This window comes from Anguilla rostrata, chromosome 1, assembly GCF_018555375.3.
Source record: "Anguilla rostrata isolate EN2019 chromosome 1, ASM1855537v3, whole genome shotgun sequence".
Lineage (NCBI taxonomy): Eukaryota > Metazoa > Chordata > Actinopteri > Anguilliformes > Anguillidae > Anguilla > Anguilla rostrata.
Window position 1 is genome coordinate 37,498,020 of NC_057933.1, and position 18,710 is coordinate 37,516,729.

The 18,710-nt window shown below is 39.2% G+C and overlaps 1 protein-coding gene across 2 annotated transcripts in view; it reads left to right on the forward strand.

Moving 5' to 3' along the window:
- The window catches only part of xdh (xanthine dehydrogenase), a 333,897-nt gene extending 331,109 nt beyond the window's left edge, over window positions 1–2,788 (forward strand). For both annotated transcript variants that reach the window (XM_064308058.1, XM_064308050.1), the window contains one exon: window positions 1,471–2,788. In XM_064308058.1, the coding sequence (XP_064164128.1) occupies window positions 1,471–1,521 (51 nt within the window). In that variant the 3' untranslated portion in view covers window positions 1,522–2,788. The remainder of the gene's footprint in view (window positions 1–1,470) is intronic.
- Window positions 2,789–18,710: the final 15,922 nt, after the last annotated feature.

The window sequence follows — 18,710 nt, forward strand, 5'->3', positions numbered from 1 at the left end:
TCCAACTCCTTCACAAGTTCCTTTGTTGTTGTCTTGGGGTTCATTTGAACCTTTCAGACTAAAGATCATTCAGCCCTGGGAGTTAATTTGTGCCTCCTTCCTGAACAATGCAGTGTCTGTGTGGTCCCAAGATTTTTATATTTGCATACAATTGTTTGTATAGATGCATGTGGTACCTTCAGTTGTTTGGAAATTGGACCTAAGGAGGAACCATGCTTGTGGAGGTCCACATTTTTTATCTGAGGTCTTTGCTGAGTTGCTTGGATTTTCTCATGGTATCATGGCCAAAAAAGCAGTGGCTCTAAAGGTAGGCCCTTAAATACAGCCACAGGTGCCAATTAACTGCTAACTATGACAGCTGGCCAATCAGAAGCTTCTAAAATGTCATTACATCAATTTCTGGAATCTTCCAGACTGTTTAAAGAGACAGTCAACTTGGTGTAAACTGTAAACTTTTGCCCCACTGGAATTCTGATATAGTGCTGAAATAAATCTGTCTCTAATCGATTGTTATAAATTTACCTCTGTGAACAAAGTAGATGCCCTAATTGACTTGCCAAAAGAAATGTATGGTAACATAAATGTGCAAAGTTGTGAAAAACTGAGTTGGAATATCTTTAGCCTAGGTGTATGTAAACTTTTGGCCTCAACTGTACTTATAGTTATATTGTGGTTGTACTGGGCAGTTCCAGGTGTGAATGTGTATGAGTGTTAATAAAGGTTAAATAAATAAAATAAAATAGTGCTAGGTGGGAAAGGTGATACCTATGCATTTACCAATACCAATGCATTTTAGATGGCGCAGCAGGGTAGTCATGGTGATGATGACACATCCAGCAATGATACTGGTTTAATGATTTAAACCAGTAAAATCATTACTGGTTTAAATTTTTTTGCCAATACAGGTACAATTCTTCTTTATTTTGGAAATAGTTAAACTAAGCAGCACTAGCCAAGGGCTAACCTTTAATTCTAGTTACCATTAGCGCGCAGCAGCTTATTTTTCCTTCCCCTCCATGTAGGATCGTTAGTTGGAGTCAAATGTAGTTTTCTTCACAATCATTGATTGTTGGCTGTGTATTTTGTACTGTCAATTATTTATCATTTTAGGAGAAGCCAAAGTCTATAACCACAAAGCATGTTAGTCTACAAAATAACCGGTTTTAAAATAACCACACTTTAAGTAATTCTGTAGATTGATCGATCATTTTGCAACATAACCGCGTAGCTGGTTAGTCTGAAACATTACTGGATATTTAGCAAAATAACTGTGTGGCTGGTTATTCTGCAACATGAACGATTTCTCTCATTAATTTAAACATTTCATTGATCATAACACACACACATTAACAAGGTGTTCTTCATTACTTACTCTAGACAGGGTTCATGTTCTTTTTTTTAAACCACACATTTTGATTGAATTTGATCAGTTGATTTAATTGACGGTCAAACGCATAATGTCTGTTTCAGTGTCCCCCTGCAGATCCTGGAACTTTCACACCCTGGGCTGTCCAGGTTTAAGGGAGAGCAGAAGAGGATTTCCTGACCTCCATCTCATCCTCAAAAAATCTGCACTAGTCAGCTACTGTCAGGAGTACCTCGCCCCCCCAGTCCACTCTGAGCTGCTCAAAATTGTCATTGTATTTCTACCTGAATTTTTGTTGGTGTAAGTGATTCTGGATTTCTTGCAGTAACATGAGAGGCCAGCTCCCCCTCACATAGTAAAATAAAATGGAAAGGCTCGCATTTTTGTGCTGTATTTATGATTTTCCACATGCTAGCTTTAAAAGTAAAGAACCTGAAGCACATTGTGATTATTCTTTTTGCCAGTATGTGAGCTGCAGAGGCCTCTAGTGGCCAAGGTACAGCTATAAATAGGAGGTCATGCAAACACTTCAGAAAACACAAGGTACGTGTATAGCTGAGACTGGACTACTACACTGCAATACTGGAGAGTTCTAGAGAGTTTTTAACAGAATATGCCACATCTGGGAAACAGCATCAAGTTCATTCATTAGTGAGAGAATTGCATACTTTTTGGCTGGACCGCAGCAGCGGGGTAAACACAAAGTCTGTGACTGAGTGATGAAGTCACACCGTTGGTCGGCCAAGTTATGAAATTACACTATTGGTCAGCCGGATGAAGTGTGTTAGGTCCAGCCATATACTAGGTTTTGACCTGGTCTTGTTTTTTGTTAATTTAACTTGCATGTACTTCAAATTATCCTTTTAACTATTTGGATTTTAGTATTTGTCTAACTCATTTGGAAATTATATCTATGTATTTGAATTGCCTGGTCCATGGGTGTTGATGATTGAATAATGTATTGAAGTGTATGGAATAGCATTTTTAAATGGAAATCATTCCCCTTCGCTTGCTTGCTGTATTTGCTTTCAGTGATTCTTCTGGGCACGCAAATTTGTTATATGTAACTTGTTAGGCTCATATACTATGATAATAAAACTGAAATTGATTTCTTCAATACAGAATGTCTTTTTTTTAGTTAATGAATATTACAATGTATTTATTCAAAATTTTGTTGTAGAAAGCCATCCATTAGAGTACTGGTACCACCTGTATCCTTTGAATGTCATCTGACCACATTTCTATTTTCTTCATAACATCACTATTAAATATACTGCAGAGTGTTGTATTACCATGTCTCACAGGTCAAAATAATAGACATGTTCTGTGATTTTATGTGTGTTGTAATCAGCAATGCTTATTTGTCTATAATTGTGGAACATTTGGAACAACAAACTTTCAATAAATATAAGTTTGACTTGAGCATTGAGTTGATTTTGACTGGTGCAGAACAACTTTTTGAAATGCACGAAATTCATGAAAACATTACTTTCACACAGCAACAGGACAGCATGAACAATCACATGGACATTCAATTTATGCCGAGCTGATGAATCAGTCCGTAATTATTATTAAACCATTATTTGACTAAAAAAGTCACAATGAGAACCTCTATTACAAGTGATCCCTCCGAAAAGAAGACATGCTTCTGCCCAAGGTTAGATGAAACGTCATCAGAAGAGGACTTTGTGGCTAAACCAGGACTATCCAGCACAGTTCACCTGCTCTTACTTAGCACTTGGCCCTCAACTGCACTACATGATAACGCTTGCGTCATCCAGTTCCTGCTCTTGCTGCACCTTCTTCATCGACGGAACTTTTTTGTGGTGTTGCATCACGCTCCTGCTGCTCTTCTTCCTAGTAGCAGGAAAGCTATTGAAATTCCAAACTTTGAAATATTCATATAAAATTGCATGAGATGGAAATGGACAAAGCAAAAGCTGTGCGACCAGCGTCCATTGTTTGTGTACAATTTAAAAAGTGGAAATTGAAAGTTAAAATCCCAAACTAAATTTGTTTAAAATATTCAAACACTGTTATGAATAAACCAATGGCTGTGCAACATTCATGTACACATGTCAGAGTTGGGGAAATTGAATATCCAACTGGAATATCCAACTTGAAACCAACTTCACCATGGTTAAATTGGGGAGAAAATGGGAGAAAAAAAAAATTTAATCTGCAGAGCCATAAATAAACAGATCAAGTTGTAAACTTTGTGTGATTTTTTTTTTTTTTAGCTTAAAACCTGATACCATGATATACCAAAAACCATGATATGAGTAGTACAATTATCATACCATGATATTTTCATACCGTCACATCCCTAATTTGAATATGGGTTTAACATCAGCATACCTTTGAAATGCACTGTTTTGCATGTACGTCCACACGCCTATGACTATTTGCCTTCTTTGTTGGTTTGAAGGTTGGCTATGTAATCACACGGTACTGTTAATTAGCCTTGGATTGTCTTGCGAATTTCGAGTAGTTTCACCTGGTGCTATTTAACCGTGATTTATTTAGTGTGCATCTGATTGTGTCATCGGCTACTACTCCGCGTTTCAGATAAGCGTATCTTTAGGGGTCCAAGCAGCGAAGCTGGTGGAACCCTATTGTATCTGTTAGGATTATTATTAGGGGTCCAAGCAGCGAAGCTGGTGGAACCCTATTGTATTTGTTAGGATTATTATTAGGGGTCCAAGCAGCGAAGCTGGTGGAACCCTATTGTATTTGTTAGGATTATTAGGGGTCCAAGCAGCGAAGCTGGTGGAACCCTATTGTATCTGTTCGGATTATTATTATTATTATTATTATTATTATTATTATTATTTTTCTCCGCTAAAAGTGTCTGAGGCTCGGCAACCATAAGTCCTAGAGCAGGGGTGCTCAATACGTCGATCGCGATCTACCAGTCGATCGCAAAGGTAGTATTGGTAGATCGCATGACATTAAAGGAGTACCATGGTGGTTGAACGTGACACTTCCCAGTTGTCTTTAGGCAACAACAAAAGAAATGTGCGCAATTTTTTTATTCTTTAGTCATTTCAATGTACTTTAAAACATATTTTTCTAAGCCTAAATTTCCCACTATAAAAATTCACCCGAACCGTCTGGGCGTGGTAATGAGAACTGTCAGTTAGCTATGATTGACAGACCGTGCCCCGTTACCATAGCTACCCCCATGCTACGCGCTCTCTTTGGGAGACTGAATTTTCACAAGCTAGCTAGCTTAGTAGTATATCAAGTATCGATAGATAGCTAAGGTAAGGACGTTGACTTATATCCAATTATAATTTTTGCTATCTAGCTAGCCAAGTTAAGATAAAAGCACAACTATAACGTCCTCATAAAAGCAAACTAGCAAGCTAACGTTATCGATAACATTGCCTTATGAAAGCAAACCTCCTAGCTAGCTAACGTTAGCTAGCTAGCTAAATGAATATCCCGTCACTTGATTGATATAGGGTAGCCAGTTAGATGACATCTGAATTTTTCTGACACTTAGGTCACTGCGCATGCGCAAACAACGGCTCCAAGTGCAGCAAAACTAACAAGCTAGTCAGCAAGTTACCTCCAATTTTTAGCCCTCGGGTTTTTCTCTTACACTTAAGAAAGGATATAAAAATGAGTGGGGGAGCTGGACCAAGTAAGAAGACAAAAACTTATCACTTTCATACGGAATGGGAGGAGGACTTTTTTTTCACGAAGGTATTTTCGAAGTGCGTTTGCCTCATCTGCCAGTCTACCATCGCAATACCAAAGAAGGGAAATGTGGAGCGGCATTTTCGGACTGTTCATGGAAAATACGACACCGACTTCCCACCGAAAAGCGAGCTGAGAAAGAGAAAGGTGAAGGAACTAAAATCCCAGTTGTCCGGACAGCAGTCATTTTTCGCACAACATACTTCAAAAGCAAAAACCGCCACCGAAGCATCGTTCCGGGTGAGTCACATCATCGTTAATAACAAGAAGTCCTTCCAAGACGGAGAGATGGTAAAAGAGGCATTCGTTGAAGCAGCTGACTCATTGTTCCGGGACTTTAAAAATAAGGCAGAAATATTATCTTCGATCAAAGCTCTCCAGCTGTCAAGAAGTACAGTTACACGGCGCTGTGAAGCCATAGATGAGGATTTAACCCAGCAAATGTGGAAGGACATCGGAGATTGCGAGTGTTTCTCACTGCAGTTGGACGAATCTACGGACGTGAGTGACACGACCCAGATGTGCATTTTCATTCGTATGGTGTTTAGTGATATCACTGCAAAAGAGGAGCTATTAACAGTACAGCCCATGAAAGAACAGACGCGAGGAGAGGACATATTTCAGTCGTTCAAAAACTTTATCGAGAAAACCCAGCTCCCGGTGTACAAATTGGTGTCTATCACTACGGATGGAGCACCCGCAATGGTTGGCCGCGTGAATGGATTCATTGCCAAGTGCAAGCAGGACGATGCTTTCCCAGACTTCCTGAATTACCATTGCATAATCCACCAACAAGCGTTATGCGCTAAAATGCTCAACATGAAAGAGATCATGGATGTGGCAACGAAGATCGCCTGTTCTATTCGAGCCAGATCTCTTCAAAGACGGTTATTTCGTGCACATCTGGAGAAGGCTGACTGCGACCATTCTGAGTTGTTGCTACACACTGACGTGAGATGGCTTAGTCGAGGGAAATTCCTGCAAAGATTTCGAGAGCTCTGTCCGGAGATTAAGGAGTTTTTCCGTGTAGCTGGACATGCAGAATACAAGCACTAAATGACGGTCAGTGGCTGTTAGACTTGGCATTTTTAACCGATCTGACAAACATGTTGAATGACCTTAATCTAGAGCTGCAAGGAAAAGACAAAACAGTGGTCAATATGATCAGCTCAGTTAATGCTTTCAAACGAAAGATGCAACATCTCTCCTCAAAGCTGCAGCGCCATGATTTGGCAAACTTCCAGAACCTGGTGTCAGAGCTGGAGATGCAAGGGAAGGCCTGTGTGCAACTTGACAGTGCACGCTACACAGAGCAGATTGACAATTGTCTGTCAGAGTTTGACAAACGCTTTCAAGACTTTTCTTTGCTCGAGCCAGTCGCTACATTCATGTGCTATCCTTTTCGGGAAGATGCTGAGGTTGATTCACTGGCATCAAAAATTGCAACACTGTTTCACCTGAACTCTTCTGGAGTGGAAGATGAGATTTTGACACTACAAGCCGACATTGAGCTGAAGTCCAGAGCTCATGGACAGTTCTGGAACTTACTCACAGAGGTAAAGTACCCCAACATGAGGAAATGTGCTACCTCCTTGACTGCATTATTCGGCTCCACTTATTTATGTGAGTCAGCCTTTTCCCACATGAAGATCATTAAGTCCAAGTACCGTTCCACCATGACTGATGAACATTTGGAAGTGTGCTTGAGGCTGGCTGTCAGCAGCTACTGTCCGGACTATGTATCCCTGGCTGATTCAATTCAGTGCAAGTCATCAGAGTAAACTCAGGTAATGACAAAAAAATGTACATAGTTAATTATGTTGTGTTGTGTAATATTGGCTCATGCGGTTATGCAAGGTACATCAACATACATTGTACATATAAAGAATCCTCAATATATTTGTAAATAAATATATGTTTCGCATTTTTGTAGTGGGTAGATCATTTTGACTTGGTCATTTTATAAGTAGCTCGCATGCTGAAAAAGTGTGAGCACCCCTGTCCTAGAGCAACCAAATTTGGCAGGTGGGTTCCTATGGCCCCCCACTACTGAGTCACTAAAAATCACTTATTTCGGCCAGATGGTGGCGCTATAACAAAGGGTCATGTGTAAAAGGCCATAACTCCCACACCATAAGTTAGATCAACACAAAACTTCATCGACCTATGCATCTGAACGTGCTCTACAACTTTGCCATTGGGACCACCTATGTCCGCCATATTGTTTGCCTGCCATTTTGACTGTTTAGTTGGGGCGTGGAAGTTTTCTCTGCTAAAATGTCCGAGGCTCAGCAACCATAAGTTGTAGACCAACCAAATTTGGTAGGTGGGTTCCTATGGCCCCCCCACTACTCAGTCACTACAAATCACCTATGTCGGCCAGATGGTGGCGCTATAACAAAGGGTCATACTTTAAAAGGCCATAACTCCCACACCATAAGATCAACACAAAACTTAATCGACCGATGCATCTGAATGTGCTCTACAACTTTGCTATTGGGACCACCTATGTCCACCATATTGTTTGCCTGCCATTTGGACTTTTATATTAGTTGGGGTGCGGAAGAGCTGTAGCTCCAAATCTAAAGTGTTACGACATCTAGTAAGCTTCTTTACGGCAAGCGACATCCATGGCGACGCAAGTAATCCAACACCGTAGGGTCTAGTTTTTATCAGTGAGGGGAGGGTCTGAACGTCGGGGAAGCAATAGAAGACAATGCCAGCGAGAGTGCATGCTAGGCTACCAAAAGTTTGTTAGTAAAAGCTTTTTGAGAGGATGAATAATTACTTTTCTTGAGCATGGATCCATTTGAAGACAGTATCGTGTGAGTTTGTTTAGTCTTTGAATCTGTCATTATGCTGAGAAATAGCTAAAACATTTTATTGATAGTATTTAAGCTTCTGTGCAAACGTGCGAAAACACGCTGGTATAATAAAACAATGACGGTAATACATATGTAGTCCGTTTGTTCCGTTGCTACCATAACATAACACACTATCTTGTGTCTACAGCTGCAGTTTCTCGCTGCAATTACTAACATTGAATATAAACAAAAGACGCAATTTAGGCTGTACTCTGCCAATGTCTAAATAAATAATACGGTACTCTGAGAGTAGGAAGCAGGTAGCATGGATGGCGAGTTGATATTTTTTGCTACTAAAACTTTGTTAGTAAAAGCTTTGAGAGGATGAATCATTACTTTTCTTTGGCATGGATCTATTTGAAGACAATATCGGGTGGGTTCGTTTAGTCTTTGAATCCGTTATTATGCTGAGAGAAATCGTATTCTCAATTTAATCTCGAAATTGACTGTAAGTTTAGGGTTGTAACTAGGTAGCTGTTTCGTAGGTGACTTAGTTAATGCACTCGTCTTAACTATTGCTTGTATTTTGGCATAGACTGTGTTGTTGCTGTTCTTGTTTGTGTTAGTGTTAATCAGTTTAACCTACAGGGTCCAAGTTTAACTATGCGGTTGTTCCCTTCACTTGGAACGGTACTCCTCTCTAGGGTTTTCGACACACTTGTTCCTGGTTATGATTATACACTTTGTTGTACGTCGCTCTGGATAAGAGCGTCTGCCAAATGCCTGTAATGTAATGTAATATTCCGTAGCAACAAGATAAACCCGACATGAGGCCTAAAATATGCCAATACAGCAGTGAAAACGCTGTATAACGAAATAAACGAGACAAAGTTTTTAAAAATTATATCATGTCATTCTACAGTCAATATCTGGGACTAAACATTGAATAAATATACAATCTTACCATTGGTTTTACGCGTAGAGATGTCCCTTTTGCGACTGAGTGGTCATATATTGTCTTGGACAATCCGTTTGTGAAATATACGCGCATTTGTGATACCTGGGTAGGCTACCTTCAAAAATAGCTGTGCGTAATAACACACCTGTTGCTTACGGCGTTGTCGCCCTTTTTAGTACAATTTGGCTTGATTGACAATTCATTTATTCAGTAGGTGAGAGTATAAGCTTTCTAACGATGTGTAACATGTCTGATTTTGCTTTTGGAATAGCGTTTTATAGGTCAGCGTAAACGAATATTTGCTTATCTGCCAATGTCTAAATAAATAATACGGTAGGCAACTCTGCGCGCAGCACGCAGGTCGCGAGTTGATATTTCGTCTTTTGCATCGTTTTCTCAATGTCGTATTTATTATTTGAAATGTGTATTTATGTGTTATTATTCTATCCGTCTCTGATGCGCTCTGAAATGTGCATTCTCTGCTAAGCTGAGCAATGGATTGGAATATGTGTCTGACGTAGTGTTGTATGGTATTCCGAAACATCTGCACTTTTTCGGTACTTAAAAAAAGAGAAACGGTTCGGTATTAGAATTTTCCGACGTTCGGTAGTTTTGCGTCAAATGTAAAAGCCAGGGAAATGTGTCTCCCGCATTACTGATTTAGAGGATGAAATGTATAATTTGTCAGAATCTTCGCTAGATGGCAGTAGAAATAGGTGTTCCAATTTGGAAATATTTTATTATAGGAAGATGCTGTATTGTTATTAAAATATGCTGTTTTTAAATCTATTTAAAGGTGAAAGACCTGTTTTATAGATTATTTCGTTTACAACTGTTTAATTTTTGAAATATATTTAATATATTTTTCTATTGTTTAGTGTTGTAACACTATAGCTTATTAATATGTTGAAGAGGCTTCAACTTAAAGGTTGTTAATAAACCAGGTTGTTAATAAACCATGAATTCGAAAATGAGATCAACCCTTGTGGACATTACGTTTCTGATCTATTAAGGTATTTTCAGTATCGTTAGGTACCAAGTATCGAATTGGCATCATTTAAGTTTCAAATATCATTTCAGTATTGAATATCGTGATACTAAACCTGGTATCAGTAGCAAAGTCAAAATTTTGGTGTCGTGACAACACTAGTGTGACACCTTTTTTAGTTGCGGCGCAGAAACTCTGCGGCTGTACATACACACCGGGCCATCTAAGTGTTACGACATAGTAAAGGCCTCTACAGGAAGCGGCCAGGGCACATCCATGGTGACGCAACTAAGTCATCAGACAGCATGTCTTAGCACAAATTTGGCCATAAGTCATCAATATTTTACTACGTCAGACACATATTCCAATCCATTGCTCATCATGATATTCAGTAGATATGTTGGGTGAAGGTATATGATCATGAGGACAAAGCCATTTTAAAATCGCTCCATAGGGGGCGCGATAGTGCCAATGCTTGGACCCCTCCCAACGCCGCTTGCAGCTTTAATTGCTTAATTTGTTCCTGCTGTTGTTAGTTAGAGAACATCGTTGTGCGTTAGTTCGGAATCTCTCTTTAATTTGCCTCATCTGTTGCTAGTTAAAGAACACAACTGTGCATTATCTTGGGCAAAAAAAAATGGGCCAAGCCCAAAATGGCAAAATATTAAGCTTTTAATGGTCTTAACAACAAATCATTAGTCAGAAAATTAGCAAGAATTAAACAAATGCCTGAGACCTCCTGTGCCACCATTTGCTCGTTTACTTTTGCTGCAGTGAACTGTTTGGGGAAATAGCTAGAAACAGGGAAATTTACTTATCAGTAGACAAATTAACATAATGTCAAATAAAAGAGTCATGTTTTGTATTTGGTTGCATATCATTTGCATGCCATGCCTTCCTGATGTCTGTGAACTATCCACATCATCAGAGTCTGGATATCTTATTTTTAGGTTGTCCTACCAGCGATACAAAAACTCTTTGCATTTGAATGGATCTCTATGGGAATTAGGGGGTGGGACTAGATTCAGATGTTAATTATGCTGATACAGTATGGAACACATTTGTTAGCTAAATGGCTTTAAGTCATCAAGGTATCAAATGAGCCTCGAACCACTGTGCTGCTGCCAGATATGCAGTAGATACTACAAGCATTGTTTCTCCTGAATATTTTTTTCCATTGAGTTCAACAGGAAAATTAATGAGGAGAAACAATGTTTGTAGTATCTAGCTCATAGGGGAACATGAGAAGAGGCTTAACATAGGAGTGTGTTAGCGACCGCCAGCTTCAGACAGTAATGTGAATACAATGCTCTTTGAAAATATAAAGCAAGCTTGCAGAGGAGGTGAGACTATCATAGGTGACTTCAATTTAATTGGGAATTGGTGACAGGACAAGGAAAAAGTGAGGAGGATTTTTTAGATGTTATAAATGACCTTTTTTTTAGCACAGTATATCAGACAGCCTACAAGAGGGAATTCAATTCTAGATCCGGTGTTATGTAATGACTCAGACAGAATTTGTAGTATAGAGGTAAAGGAACCACTTGGGACATGTGATCATTCCAAAATTAGGTTTTATGTATTTTGGCAAACTAAGAGGGCATCTAACTCCAGGATTTTAAATTTTAGGCGTGCCAACTTTAAAAAGATGAGATCAGAATTAAGTAAGGTAGACTGGGTGCAACTTCTTGACTGCAGGACTGTGAATGAAAAGTGGGGCAGGTTCAAAAGGATTATACTTGATGCACAGTGTAAATTCATTCCAAAGGTGCGGAAAAGTATGTTAAAAAAAGGTGTCTCCACAGTGGATGAATAAAGCTATACAGAAGAGTTTGAGTAAAAAGAATAAACTGCTTGAGATATATAAAAATGGCAGTACTGGGAGTAATAAGGCTGGATATTGTAGTATGCATGCTAAGGTTAAAAAAGAACTAAGGGTAGCCAAAAGGCTCTATGAAAGGCAAATTGCAGAAGATGCTAAAAGTAATCCTAGGTGTTTCTTTCAATACTGAATGTCTTGGCAGATATTGAGATAGGGGATATAGAAGTATTAGATAAATTACATAAACTAAAGACAAATAAAGCAGCAGGCCCAGATGGCACATACCCAAGGGTACTAAAGGAGTTAAGTGAGATCATTTTTAAACCACTGGTAAGTATTTTTAGACAATCTATAGAAACTGGATAAATACCGAATGACTGGAAACAGGGTATTGTAATAACAATATATAAGAAAGGGGACCGTACTGATCCAGATAACTACAGGCCTGCCAGTTTAACTTGCATCACATGTAAAAAACCTGAATCTATAATTAGAGACAAACTATAACTATTTCTTGAAAATAATAATATCCTAAGGGATAGCCAACATGGTTTTTGCAAGGGAAGGTCATGCCTGACAAACCTTTTGACATTCTTTGAGGAAGCTACCAAGTGTCTGGATGGGAGCAGGGCTTATGATATTATGTACTTAGATTTCCAAAAAGCGTTTGTTAAGCTGCCATGTGACAAACTCATTATCAAAATGAGGACAGTAGGAATTACAGGAGGCATTTCAGAGTGGTTTCAGAACTGGTTACGGGATAGAACACAAAGGGTAGTAGCAGATCTTGTCTGAGGAGAGTATTGTGAGAAATGGAGTTCCACAGTAATCGGTGCTGGGTCCACTGCTCTTCCTCATAAATGACCTTGACACGGACATTGAGAGTACACTAGTTAAATTTGCAAATAATACAAAACTGGGAGGTTTAGCCAACAGTTTGGAATCTACTAAAGTAATCCAAGAAGATTTAAACAGAATCCAGAAGTGGGCAGAAACATGGTAAATGAAATTCAATATAGCTAAATGTAAAGTTCTACATGTGGGGAATAAAAACAGGACAAAATTACTTTATGGGTGGTACAAAATTAGAATGTGCACATGTAGAAAAAGACTTGGGAGTAAAAGTTGATCAAAGCCTATCAGGGTCTGGCTTATGTGCTGAAGCAGTAAAAAAAGCAGTAATCTCGTCTTCTTACTACTGATGAGTGGTTTGCATCTTGTGGTATAGCCTCTATATTGCTGCTCTCTAAGTCTTCTTCGAACAGTTGACTGAGATACCTTCACCCCTGTCCTGTGGAGATTGTTTGTGATGTCACCGACTGATATTTTGAGGTTTTTCTTCACAGCTTTCACAATGTTTCTGTCATCAACTGCTGTTGTTTTCCTTGGTCGACCTGTTCGATATCTGTTGCTCAGTACGCCAGCGGTTTCTTTCTTTTTCAGGACATTCCAAGTTGTCGTACAAGCTATCCCCAATGCTTGTGCAATGGCTCTGATCGATTTACCCTCTTTTCTAAGCTTGCTTTTCTCCCAAAGACAGCTCTCTGGTCTTCATGTTAGTTTATCTTTTATAACACAAATGCAGTTTTCACAGGCAAAACCCAAGGCTAAAACCAAGAGTAGACATTCATAACTATTTATTGTTTAACCAATCAATCTAACAGGACACATCTGGGCAACAAGAAACACCTGTCAGTCACATGTTCCAATACTTTTGCTCACCTAAAAATTGGGTTGTCTGATACAAAATGTGATATGTTCTAAGTTGTTTAACAAATCTTGATAAAAATACCAGGAAATAAAAGCTGAAATTCGGATCTGTCATCTCATGTACATCTTTTGACCTCAAACTCAATTGTCTTCAGTGTATAGCAAAAACAAAGGAATTGACCTTGCTGTTCCAATACTTTTGGAGGGGACTGTATATATATATATATATATATATATACAGTACTGTATATATACTGTATGTATAACTCGGCCTCCTCATCACCATCCCCTCTCAGCGCCGTTCTTTTGGCAAGTGTGCCTTCTCAGTTGCCGCCCCCAAACTCTGGAATGCCCTTCCCGCTGACATCCGTACCTCAGACTCACTCACCTCCTTTAAATCACGCCTAAAACCCACCTCTTTTTCCTAGCCTTCCCTTGATGTCTGTATACCCCCTCTGCCCATCACACCCCCTCCTACCACCACTGCACGACTGGTCCCACTGCATTTTCTGTATTGTATGTGTTTTTTACTGTATCTTTGTATCTCTGTCAACTTTTCATTCAACTTTTGAATGAAAAGTTGCCTGCCAACAGCCCAGATCTCAACCCAATTGAACATTTGTGGGATCAGCTCGGGCGTGCTGTACGTGCTAGAGTGACCAATGGAACCACGTTGGCTGACCTTCAACGAATCCTGGTTGAGGAATGGAATGCCATCCCACAGCAACGCGTGACCAGGCTGGTGACCAGCATGAGGAGGAGGTGCCAGACTGTTGTGGCTGCATATGGTTCTTCCACCTGCTACTGAGGCTCCTGACTGTTTGTTCAATGAATAAAGCATAAAATTACCAATATGTCTGTTTGTTCCTTGTTACTGCTAGAGAGTTCAATCATCCAATCCCCCAAACAACTCAAAACAATAGAGTCAATACCAACAGGAGAATACTCTGTTTGACACTGGCAGCGAAATTTGGCACATTTCACTTGGGACCCCACCCACATAATCAGCTGTGCTGCTCATCCCACAAATGCATCAAATGTATCAAATACATCATTGTAAAGGGAAATGAACAGGCTTTCCAATGATATAACATTGGAAATGTTAATGCTATTAATACAGTGACAACAGAGATATGATCGACCAAACACAAATTACCCTTTTCAGGAGTTTAAGAAAACCTGTTAAAAAATGTAAGGTGGACTGGGAATTGCAAAAAGCTGTGAATAAGAAAACCTTCAGCCTTAAACACCTCGTAGGTGACAAACTTTGTTCCTGAACAAGTTACAGGGGAGATTTGTTTTTTTTTAATATTTGATATAATGTGATGTGAAACGCTGGTATAGATAAGACAGCATCAGTGGGCCACTGTAATGCAGCCATCTGAGTCGGTGTTACAGATATGTGACCTAAAATTTATAACTGGCTCCACAGAAGTTTGCATGTGGAAAAAAAACATGCAATACGACCATATGTTTGTGTCTGTCTAAACAAAAGGCCATATATTGGATCCCTGCATGTATTATACCCAACAGTGAAACTTAGCTCAAGGTTACAACTAGTTCGAACAAAATGTAGGCAAAGTAGGTAAATCACATCATGGCTAGAGACAGTTGGACACTTGTTTTTCTCTCATTCCAAATTAGTTACACATGTGCACAGACACACACCACCTGAGCCAAATGGCCACTATCATGCTGAGTTTACTAAACTGATGATGCTGCGTATAACATAAATACATAATATTTTAACAGAATTTTTTAAATGAATGAAGCATCCATGCAAGATCAGTATGCAGATGCATGAATGGATGTATATGAGAGGTGTAACTGTGGTGTATGGCTGTGTGTGGATGAATAATAAAAAAAACATCAAAAAGAAAATAGGCATAAAAAATGTGAGGGACTGCTCAACAGCTCGGGGGGAAAAAATCCACCAGCCCAGAGTGCTAGCTATGTTTTGTTCATTACATTACATTACAGGCATTTAGCAGACGCTCTTATCCAGAGCGACTTACACAACTTTTACATAGCATTTTACACTGTACATATACAGCTGGATATATACTGAAGCAATTTCGGTTAAGTACCTTGCTCAAGGGTACAACGGAAGTGTCCTACCCGGGAATCGAACCTGCAACCTTTCAGTTACAAGCCCAGTTCCTTACCCACTGTGCTACACTCCGTCCCGTTGTTCAAACTGGTGCCGCCGATTACACATGATTGGGCCTGCAGATGGAAAAAGGGACAGGAACAAAAAAATACACAGCTGTCTTACATGTATCACACTAGTAGTTTCCACTAACAGCCAATGACTGCTGTTGCTTACATTGAGCTTTTTAAAGTGATCGTTCCTGGCCGTCAATGTATATTGGCTGATTTTGTACCTTTTTCCACTACTCTGGTTCTTCTTTGAAAGGGTTACATGCAATGAGAATGATGTGGTGTATGCATGGTCACTTTGCTTAAGTTTCCCTACCTACACGCCACATACCGCACACACCATCAATATTCATCCCATTTTAAATGTCAGTGTATTCTATTGTTTTTCTTTACACACATTTAAATCCCAACTGCACTTCTCTGAATACTACCATGTTGCCATTGTCATTCTTCCAACCACATGCCACTGTTCCTTTGTTCAATTTTGTAATCAAATTTCTTCGTTTCACTGAAAAAAACAAAGTTAAAGAGAAAAGCTTGTTGTTAATATTTGATTCTTGTTTTTCTTTTTTAAAAGATCTTAACATAGGCTACCTTACGTAAATTTCAGGGTCTTTCATGAACATCTCCTCTGTCTCCTGGACATGTGTTGTCCACACCCTGAAACAAATGCTTGAACTCTTCTTTGGCTCATGACCAACCTTTCCACAAAATCTTGTGCAAATCTGTGAATCCATTCGGGAGTTCGGGAGCCTTTTTGTGATAGGCCATGCCCATCGCCACGTCCCGTCTTGGTCAATCGGCCTTAAAAGTTACTCAGATTTACTTTGGTTATGACAAACGTCAATGCCAAATTTCAGCCTCCTGGGGCGAAAACTGTAGCCGCTACAGGGTGGGACACTTTTCGTGGACCAAACGACCAACCAACCTACCAACTGACAGACAGAGCTACAGAGCTGCGGTCGCAGCTAAAAACAGATTATATATATTGGAATTATTGGCAGCATGTAAAGCTCGTATGGGTTGCAATTTAAGTGCATAAAGATGGCAGAGACTGTACAAAAATCATGTCTTGTTGGTTAATAAAATATACCCACCTCTTCCCTGTGCCTTCTGAGCACTGATAAGCACAAACTTTGAGGTCGCTTGCCATGCATTCCTTCTGACTTGCCTTCGCTGGAATGGCAGCCTAGAGAGACATACAGTTAGGAAATTGTGCCAAATTTGTAATCCATTGATAACAAGCATCGTTTATCTCCACAAATTAGTTGAGACCCTTCTCACACTTACATTATAAGACCACATAAGAATTTTGACCTTGCCAGAATGGAGTATTGGCGGTAATTATCAACGGCAGAGTTGTTGCTCATTTACCATCTTACATTGTATCCACATGATTGACAGGTATTGACATTGACATTGATAACATTTCACATCCTTTCTAAACTAAATGCTCAAGAGTTGTTATGCCTTGTGGTGTCAGGGCTACACTGGCTTTTGGAACTAATACCTGCATCACCGTCAAGAGCAGTTAAAAAAAATAAATGTTGAGAATGCCAAAATTTGGCAAGATCAACTATGATTCAGCATACTAAAGGCACACAATTTAAACTACAGGTATCAGACTAAATTCCCAGGGAACCATAGTGTCTGCAGATTTCTGTGGTTTCCTTTCAATCAGCTGCCTATTAAGGCCTTGAGAACAATTTGTGTGGATTCTTTAGCCAACCAATGACTTAAGTTAACCACTAATGCCAAGAACACTCAGATAACCAGCAGACACTGCAGCCCTCCAGGACTGGAGTTTGACACCTGAGATTTAAACTGAGGTCTCTCAAAATAACAAAAGGTTGGCACAGCAACATCTTATGAAATTGCCAATATTATACTTCATATTGATTGTTTTTTAAGATCCTCAATGATTTGTTTGTTATCCTATCTAATCCAAAAAAAGGCAGCTGTGGGTGTAGGTTTTTGTTTCAGCTCTAAGACACCTGATTCTTCTAATTAACTAATCATGGTCTTCAATCAATCTTGGAGCTGGGCTAAAACAAAAAACCTGCACCCACAGCAGCCCTTTTGGATAAGACTGAACATCCCTGGTTTAAGTGAATGTGTCTTGGCACAACCTTACAACTTATCGAGAACCCCTGACAGCACACTTTACACACAGGCCATAAGAACATAGTCTTGTTAATACGAACAGAACAGAGTATATGTGCATTCACATGGTCAACAGGTTTCCTATTTTATTTAAATCAAATCGTCAAGTTGGTGAAAAATTTGCACACTGATTTTTCAGTGAAATGTCACTATCTGGGAAACAGGCACTTCCAACAAACATATGAATGGACTACAGCCCTTGAAAAAATGGAGACAACCACACATATTGATTGTTCAACCCTTCCTAAGCGAAGACGACAGATTTTTATTATTAATTTACCGATATAAACATTTAGTCTGCATTTTTCAATACATTACATTTGATGTATTATATTTAATATTTTGACTAGTTCTCATCTGAAAATAAATGTTCTGAATGACAATACATTTATTTATAATTAAAATCAAATGTGGTCAATAGTTCATGAAAGAATATAAAATGTTAGATTTTACACAGGCAGATACCCATAAACTCTTAAGCTGAAGATTTGATATGGAGTCTTACTTTTTTCCCCTGAGGTGTATATTTAAGACCATAAGAACATGATCTGGCATGCACAGCATTGAAAACCAAACAGGTCATGGAACGTTCCCGTCCTGTCCAGCAAGCTGTCACAGGTTACAAAAAATAAATAAATAAATAAATTTGGCAAAGTAGCCACAGCAACAAGTTCTATAACAGTCACCTATTACAGCTTGTCCCAAGTCCGATATGGTGATGCTTCCCAATTCTTCAAATCTGTGACCAGATTTTAGCTGTTGCTCCAGAAGCTGGCGGTTGGTAACAGTATTGCGGTGATGAACAATGCTTCTCATCATGAACACATGCATAGACGGATTCACATTGTTCAGAAAGTAATTACTTTTCTGCATGGCTGTGAAAAGCTGACTAAGAACTTGACTATTTAACCAACCCTGCAATTCTGGAACAAGCTTAATTGTTCTGAGTATGTCCTGGGGGTCTTTTGTATTTGTCTCATGAAACTTGTCATAAATTAAAGTGGTCAGCGGATCCTGTAATTGGATAGCTATTT